The sequence below is a fragment of the Eurypyga helias genome, unplaced genomic scaffold (assembly GCF_000690775.1).
Source record: "Eurypyga helias isolate BGI_N326 unplaced genomic scaffold, ASM69077v1 Scaffold51138, whole genome shotgun sequence".
Taxonomy (NCBI): domain Eukaryota; kingdom Metazoa; phylum Chordata; class Aves; order Eurypygiformes; family Eurypygidae; genus Eurypyga; species Eurypyga helias.
Window position 1 is genome coordinate 1 of NW_010269878.1, and position 9342 is coordinate 9342.

At 37.7% G+C, this 9342-nt stretch overlaps 1 protein-coding gene across 1 annotated transcript; it reads right to left on the minus strand.

The window, feature by feature from the left end:
• Positions 1-274: 274 nt before the first annotated feature.
• LOC104514507 (endoplasmic reticulum metallopeptidase 1-like) lies at positions 275-9059 on the minus strand (the record flags this gene model as incomplete). The annotated part of the gene is made up of 6 exons (XM_010158218.1): positions 275-504; positions 2243-2335; positions 3861-4007; positions 4858-4963; positions 5318-5445; positions 8758-9059. Coding segments are annotated over 6 exons (1006 nt in total), but the record flags the coding sequence as incomplete, so codon positions are not given.
• Positions 9060-9342: the final 283 nt, after the last annotated feature.

Sequence of the window (9342 nt, forward strand, 5' to 3'; positions counted from 1 at the left end):
CCATTCTATGATTCTATGATAATCATGATTCATGAATGCTCAAGATCTAGGCTTGTCATAGTCTTTCTTCATCATAATTGTTTATATTTGAGAGATTTAAACACAAAGCAATTCCCAGTGCAGGGTGCACACCTAAAATTTATTTCTGAAGTTGTTTTGGTCTAATTTCAGCCAGTAACTAAGTATCAGCACAGAAGTTTATCTAAAAAGATGCCTTAATTGCCTGAAAACTTCCTAATCTACTAATTCCTACTTGTTAAAGAGTGATTGATTTTTAAAAACTAGTCTTACCTCTTGTTTTGGGCTGAAGTACTTTCTTGCTTAAGTAAAGAAAAGCAATTGCTGCTGTAATACAGTTCAAGATGGTGCCAACACGAGCAGGATAAGCCAGAACAAATAAGCCAAGTACATCAAAGAACACCACATTTCCATGTCGATACTCAAAAGACTTAGCCAACTTATCTGATGTTGCTAGATATTTTAGGACAGCTAGAATATTGTCACCTATTAAAAAAGCAGATACACAACATAAGTACATCAGGGTTAATGAATTAGTACACAGCATTCTTTTAAATATAAGTACTCTTAAAAATGTAACCATATTGAATTATTCTCAACAAAGACATGAATACACAATTCATTCCGAAATAGGTGTTCAGTGTTACACACAGCATCGTATTTTCATGAGTTAATCTATACAGCTGACACTAAAACAAGTATATTTGCTTAATAAAATAAGAATATATGCCTAATGTAGTTAAACACTGTTGCAATGAAGGGAGTAGTCAAGCTTTCAGACCTTAAGCTCTCCTTCAGCTTTCCCGTATCTGAAGGGGGCCTACAAGGGTGCTGGGAGAGGACTTTTTACAAGAGCCTGTAGTGATAGGACAAGGGGTAATGGGTATAAATTGAAATCAGGGAGGTTTAGATTAGCCATCAGGAAGAAATTCTTCACAGAGAGGGTGGTGAGGCACTGGAACAGGTTGCCCAGAGAAGCTGTGGATGCCCCATCCCTGGATGTCTTCAAGGCCAGGCTGGATGAGGCTTTGAGCAACCTGGTCTAGTGGAAGGTGTCCCTGCCCATGGCAGAGGGGTTGGAACTAGATGATCTTTAAGGTCCTTTCCAACCCAAACCATTCTATGATTCTATGATATTAAAGTACTGGACTTCAAGGATAACCCACAGAAGTGTTCATAATTTCCTCATCTTCCTCCTCTTCTCCTTGCCACCAGTAACTCCTTCATGTTTCAATGATTGAACTACTTGCCTTTGTTTCCCTAGATGACTGTAAGGTAGGAGACAAGGAGACTATTTTCCTTTTTATCCTACGGGTACCAACCAACTTCTGCTTTCCCACAGTACAGCCAAAACACACGTAATTGAATGAGAACAATTGTTCTCAACTTTGATTTTACTTTCACTTGACATGTAAAAGTGCTTACTGGCTGAAAAGTTTGCCCTTTTTTTTCAGCTGTGATGACATTTAGCAAGATGTTCTACATAACCACCATGACCAATAAAATAATCTTTCCAAAAGGAAATTAGAAGTGCGACTTTCTGACTTGAAACTGCATTGGTGTAAGAAAGTGTTTAAAACTTATTCATGCTGGTCATCTAAGTCGGCTTCTGTATAGGCTTAAAGGGGTAAATGGCCAAAATCCTGGAGGCATTTAGGATTATGTTAGTTTTTCCTGGGCAACTAAAGGTCTTACTGTAATTTTCTTCAGTGCGATCTGTCAGCTAGCCTGCTATGAGAACCACCTGTTAGTAGAAAATAAATCCTGTTCATCCACAGGATTGTGCTACCAAATAAGTTTGACTGAGATCCACTGTAAAACAAAAACCTCTTGTTGGCAGATCAGTCTCTATGCCACCAACTTAACCATAAGCTTCTCACGATGAACATTAGTCAGTAAGTAGACTTACTGAGAGAAAAGGAACGCAGAAAGGTGAACAATCAGGTATCAATGGCTAGATTATAAGCTTAATTAGATTCCACAGTTACTTTCAGATCAACATCACTCGATGCTGGTAACGTTTATGTTTCCAAGTTGACTAAACACACTTCCTTTATATTTTGGAGAAATGCATTCAGTTAACTTTTTTCTTTATAACATGTCTAGCATGTTATAAATGTGTAATTAAAATTATGAATGTCTTGCAGTATTAGTCTTACAGCAACATTAAAAAGCTGGTACCACACTACTCTTCAGTAAATTACCAAATTCTTGTAATACTAACCTGCTCTCTGAATGGAATCTGTTAAAATTCTGTCTGATGTGTCATATTTTGTATGATAAATGTAGCCGTTCTCAATAAAAGCCAAATCTATTCCTATGGAGAGAGAAAATTTATGTTTGAAGTTACATAAAACTCCAAAACAAATACGTGAAAACCTCAAATATATTTCACACAAAACATTGCTCTCATTTGTAGCCCACTCACTATCCTTAAAAATTCACAAAACAGTTTGCTTTGTAGAAGGAAGACTAACCAGGATTTCCTGTGTATTTAAAAACTTACAAAACTTTTAAAACAGTTTAAGTTATCTGTCCTTTCTAACATATTTATTCGCATGACATCTGTACACAAACTGATCTCTGCTGGAGAAACACATGAAAATTTTTAATCATCTCAGCTCCAGAAAAGACGTATAAGGTGCTTTCCAAGCATTTACTAGTAAAACATCAGTAGAGATCCAAGCTGAAAAGTAATAAAAAGCAGTGCTGTGGAACTACAGCAACACCTTGTCAAAATATCAGGTGTGTTCTTTTAATTTGTAAACAGCTATTCAAATAGCAAGTCTGAAAACTCTTCATTTAAAAGTCCAAATACTTCCTAAAAATAAACAAAAAATATTTACCAAAAAAAGAGAGTATGTTTTCTGAAAGATTAGTTATACTTTCAGTGTATCCCAAATACACATTCCCACAGCTGCATATGCAAAAAGCTGCTGCCTGCAGTCTGAATCCTCACAATTTTGCAGAGGTTTAACAAATATTCTATAAGTGGACAAAGAGGAACAAAGTATTTCTGTAACTCAATTATTTCATTTCTATTTGTTTCGAAAAAAGAGAGGTCAGTGAGAATCCATTTACCGTTTATGATCCAGGTACGATTCTGAACAAATAAAGAACACATTGTACAAAATCAGCTACTTTATTTTCAGGCTAGAAGTGTACTTTGGAACAGTTCAGAGTACGCCAGCATGTTTTGTTCTAAGAATCAATTCAGAAATATCACTTTTCTTGAAAGTAATTCCAATGATAATCTGTGCCAGACAGCTAGGATTTTACAGAAGCTAACATTCCTTGGAACTGTGTTTGCATTGTCTGCTCCACATTTTTTCCCACTGGTCATTCTCTGCAGAATGGGTAGCAAAACCAAAAATTGCTGTCCTGTGCTTGATTATGAAAAACAAAAGAAGTAATGAAAATGTCTACTTAATACTAAGTCACTGTCTTTAGAAGAGATGATTTTGGTTTTTTGCATTAGGTACAGACATTTAATTCCTGCAAGCAGGTTATTAGCATCATTACTAAAATGTTTCAAAACAGAATATTTAATAGTGTACTGTCAATTCCTGGAGTGTTTCCCTTATTCTCAGGAAACTTTCCTATCATGTAGTTTCTTTCTGGAAAAGAGCAGTCTCCAAAAACATCCTTAACAACCTACAAATAAACCGAATCTAAAAGGTTCTTGCCTTAGGGAAAAGCAGGAAAATTTGCTTGGGAACTGAAAGACAAACCAAATTTGAGGACATTCACATAGAAGAACAGAACCACAGAACGGTATTCTTGTTACAAACTTCAGACAAATGGTTGTACAATGTGCACTGATGTGTCTTCTGATAACATACCTGGAACATTGCCAAAATCCCTGTAGATACGGAAGTCTGTATCTGCTGGGATAATGCCACTCTGAAATATTTCCTGTGCCACCACAGAAGCAAAGGGATGTTTGGCTGCAACTACGTACGCTTGTACCAACCAAGGATTCTCAGGTCCTAACAAAAGATGGGCAGAAAGGTCACAACTACTTTCTGAACTTCAGTTAAGACATGTATCTTTATGGTAACAAAAAAGTAATGCAACGGAACTCACTAGACTTCAATGTTGTTGCCCCACAGGGAACATGCCAAGTGGATTTCTGTTGGCTGGAAGAATTATGTACACTTGGGGGAAAAACAAGAAAAGCCCAGATGCCTTGAGTGTCCAGTGGCAGAGCAGGTAAGCCATGTTCCAAAAAAGACCCAGCATTAATGAAGAAGTCATGACCTTTAGCAGAACTTCCAATTTATCATTTAGGTATCACACCTCAAAATCATTGTTTAGAGAAGTCTCTCCACTAAAGCATTCAATGCAAGCACATAATGAAGCAGCAGCAGCAGGAAGTCTGCAGTCCAACTAGGATGGAGCAGAAGTTTAACTGCAGCCTACAAAGCACAGAAGCTTTGCTGCTTCCTGAGCAGCAGATGGAGTTCTAATGCCAACACCTCCCTGCAAAGATTGTGAAAGAACTGCTGTGAAAGCTAAATAAAGCACATGAAAGTATGAGTATGCAAGATACAAGAGATATCCAGATCTGGTTTTCTTCTTTTTACCTTGATGTAAAAGGGAAGCACAGCTTCTGCAATTCTGTTCTACACAGGCTGCCCACCTATGAGGCAACTTCTGTGGCAGTGCTTTAGCATAGATGTATCTAAGATGGAGAGCAACTTATTTGCTGTGCAGGGAAAGAAGTAGAGAGGTTCTCCTGCCTTTTGCTTATGAGTCACTTTCAATACTCCTTCAAGTTTACATTGTTTATTATCAAATTATCCTAGTGTAGAAACTAGACACAATGCAAGCTCATACCTGTTTGAAAAACAAGTTCTTTTCCTCCCACACCTGCTGCCTCCAGGTTAATAAAAGCTCTAATTGACTTGGCCCACTCATGTTGTGTAATGAAGCCGTGACTAGCCTTGATGGGAAACAAAAAAAAAAAAAAGTATATATAGGTCAAGTATCTTCCAGACCAGCCTAAATGTTATTTTCCATCGCATATGATCATAATGCAAGATTGGACAAGACAGATCACTTTCAACACAAACAGATGTAGAAAATCCAAGTCTAATTAAATTAATATGGAAAACATTCTTAAGCTAAGTGTATTTTCCCTTTGAAATCAAATGTATTTTCCTCAGAATGTTAAGACTGGCATTTAACTAATATTTCAATGGATTAAATACAAGCCATATCTGTAGTTACTCTTTCCTTTGTCAGAGTCTTAATATACAGCTTTGATTTGTATTTTATAATTCCAGCATATTCTCACCTGCAAAATATTCTCTTCTGCACCATTAAATAAGAATATGACAGCATGTTGCAAGGGCTCTGATGATTTTGAAAGTGTGTTAAGTATTTCAAGCATCACTGCGCAGCTAACAGCATCGTCACTGGCACCTGAAAATAATCAGCAGAGCAGTATGGCTTACAACAAACACACAGAATTGCAAAAACAGACCAGAGAAGAAAAATGCTTTATGCTATCTCAGTCACTTAATCACTGTGAGGTACAGTTCTGTCAAGCTTTATTGTATTTTCTGATACTCTGTGTACCCTGCGTCTATACTAGTTAAAAGCAAAAGCAGAAAGAAAAATAACATTCAAAAGTTGAGCAAGTGAAGTACCAGAGATCAGATCCAATACTACTGTTCAAGAAAAGTAGACTAACTAGGTCACTAAACAAGGAAAGTGATCATTATCTGTTTTTCTAAGAACAGTATGAATAAACAAGGACACAATCTTCACTTACAGCATCTCGAATTAAAAAAAAAAACCAAACATTCCCTCACAAGTCACCTACACTCTTAGAATGCATTCAGGTAAGTGGACAACCTTAAAGTAAAATGAGGCCAAGACTGCAAAATAAAGCAAAGAAAACACCAGAATTCACACCTTTAAAACATGTTTAAAATGAAGGTATACATTGTAATACAGTATTTTTGTGATCTGATCCTTTTCACCACCCTTCTTTCTTTGCAGAAAACCCCTTTTGCTCCAATTTCAGTCTTTTGTGTTCCTCATCCAACATTACTCTAGACTGACTCTCACTTCCTCACACCTCCTCCTGTGCAGTGCCATTTTTGAATCTTGGATAAGTATCCAGCTTTGAGTCAAGGTCTCCCATTGCCCCATTGTCCTCACTTCAGGACAAGCTGTAGCATCTCCCTACATGACTGTCAAAAAACAAACAACAAAACAAACTGGAACAAACAGAGAAATTCATTCCATTAGACTGGGTTGCACATGTGATGCCAACGTGCACTAAGAGAACAACAGCATGGTCAGGCCTCAGCATGCTATTAGGGCAGACTCATTAGCTGCTAAAACTGTTTAATTTTTACATAAAAAGGCAGCTTTTTCCAAAGCTTGTAAGTTGGCAAAATTTAGACATATCTTCCCCTCTGTGGAAAGGGCATACTCCTGATACACAAATCTCAGTCTAATTTTAGCCTCAGCTTGTTGTATGGAAGTACTTTAGAATACATAAATAAACCCCAAATCCTTCCAATACACTTTTCTCTAATTGATTTCTCAGAAAGTAATGCTTTGTTCTGCCAAAAGCTTTCCAAAACGCACCACACCCCCTAATATCTGACTTCAAGCCCTGATTATATTGCCACCCACATTTATCAGCAGTATACTCCTAACCACACTGAGTTCTTTTATCTAACTTGCACTGTGTTGAGAACTCAGAGAAGTGATTACAGTTTCCAGCAGGATTAATCACTTACCCACCTTGCTGTGAAGCTAAGAAAAAGAGAAGTTACTGGTTTCAACAGACATACAGATTTACATCTGATTAAAGCAGCCATGTAGCCATGCACTATGACACCATCTCACAGAGAAATGTGCCACCCTCAAATACTTCATACACAGCAAAACTTACAGGAGGTTAAAACAGACTTTATGGCAAGTATCAGTAACCTAAGAAAAACGTTATCAGCTGAGATGGTAGTTTCAAGGATGTTTCTGCCTTCAAGTTTATTCGAAAAGAATCAAATAGGCCATATAAACAGAAAATTAGTACTATTAGAACAAGATACATGTTTTAGGAGTTCACAGTTTATGCTTCTCCTTGACAGAGAATTTAAGCTTTCTAACGCTGAAGCTCTAATGGCTTACCGAGTTTCGCTTTACCCATTTTGTATGCAGAAGCATCAACAGCAAATTACGTTTTATTATCCAATTTTCAAATAAGCTACTCATTTATCACTAAATGCCACTGACACATTTTTGGTAATGAAAACAAAGCTGTAAGCAAATAAATTACAGAAATACAGGAGAATAGAAAACAAAAGGTTCTTGCTTGGTTATGTGCAAGCTCCTTATTTTTTGTGGTAAAGGGCTAGGCTGCTTTGTGATTAAGGGCAAACATACAGGCTGATTTCTAGCTCCTCCACAGATTTCTGTACAATCCTATACAAACCACAGATATTTTGGCACCTCTGTGCACAGCTGGTGAAGTATTTTACGGTCCGAGTAACGGTAAAGAAAGTAATTGATGCAGACATAGTCCTGTGTTACAACCCATAGAAGCGGGTACACAATTTACACAGGGCATCAATTTAAAGCCAGTCTTCAGCAATCGTATTAGATTTGTAAAGTATTGCTTCTAAGTCTACGCAGCCAGGTTTAGACTATAAATATGTGATTATCACCTCTGCAGTCCTTACATCACAAATCATGTATAATAATCATGCAGTTATTAAGCTTAATTTGGAAACCCATCTTGCCTAAATATAACTGAGGAGAAAGAGGAGATCCATGCACTACCTGCTGTACTCTTCATGCCTTTTTTTCTGTCAGCAACTGCTTTGTTTCGCTAGCTAATAACCTTCTTCTCAATAATGAAGACTGTATGTGTAAATCAAGAAACTTCAGGAAAAGTTTTGCTCTTGGTGACTGAAATCAGCAGGTGTTTTTCAACTGCAGTAACAGGTACACACCTGTGGCTGACTTACAACACAGGTTTTCGTGTGGTTTTCAGTTCCCTACCTTCCTGGCACTGCTACAACCATGTATTTACTAAGCCACTTACACCCTTGCCGCAATAATTACTTGACGTGATCAGATTTATAAAAATGCAGAGGGACAGGAATAAGAGTACACAACAGCGACAGTGAAAGCGGCAGCGAGAGAGATGTACATGCTACCAAGGGAACAGTACCTTCATGTTTGATCACTACAGTCTTTTGAAACAGAAGCTTTGAATGCAGAAATAACAGAGAAGTTGCCACAGCTTAAGGATAGCACACTAAAAACTTGAGATAAAGTATGATACCAGCAAAGGGAGGAAAAGCACACACTGGTTAGCAGGGGTAGGCACAGTCTCTGGCACAAAGAATCCTGTGAAAGGAAAGCCAAGATTAAATCAGTACAGAAATATGGAAAGACCTGAATGACAGGTGGAAGCAGCACATGAACTACATGCATAAGCAGTGACTTACAAGAAAGGCAGATACAACCAAGCTTTCTAGAAAACTAAATATAGTATCTGTAATTTGCTGCCTACCAGAAAGCGAGAGTAAAATCCTGACTTTAATAGGACCAACCTGTCACTCTAAGTACTGAATCACACTGAAAGAAGGCAGACTAGTTGACACATGCAGTATTCTAGCATGTGGCTGTAGTTGGTATGTGAGAAGGCGATAAGCCAAGCTGTGTGGCTCATGTAACATACAGAAAAGCAGAATGAACATGTGGACCTACCCGGGGTATTTGGTACGGAATCAAAGTGGCAATTGGATAACACTGCATGCTCAGCTCCGTTTCGGGGTTCCAACTTCACTACAACATTGGTTATGTTTGCATAGTAACTAGTAAAGCCTCCTAAAAAGTCAATGCTGAAGGAACCTGTGGGCCTCTGTATGTCTACAGATATCTTGTGAGCATCTGTGCTCTCTCTTTCTATTGCCCTGATTTGTTTTAAGAGGTAGTTAACTGCAAGAACTTCATTTTCTGGACTTCCAACTGTTCTGGGCCCAATTGCTGTTATGTTGTCAAGATATTCCCTGTAAGACATAAATTACACATTCAGCATCAACACGTTCAACATTTGGTATGCAACTTAACTACAACTGTAATATTTTTGTACATTTTCTATTTCAGAACTCACAGTAAGAAGAAGAGAACAAAGCCAGTTAGATAGTTACTGTAGTCAAGATGCCACAGACCACTATGGTAATGGGCATATAGTCCTGATCTTTACTCAGGGCTCTTCATCCCACCTGTCACAATATTAAAACAAGCCACTGGTTTTCGGGTTTGAACACATCAATCCAAAAAGGAACAAAA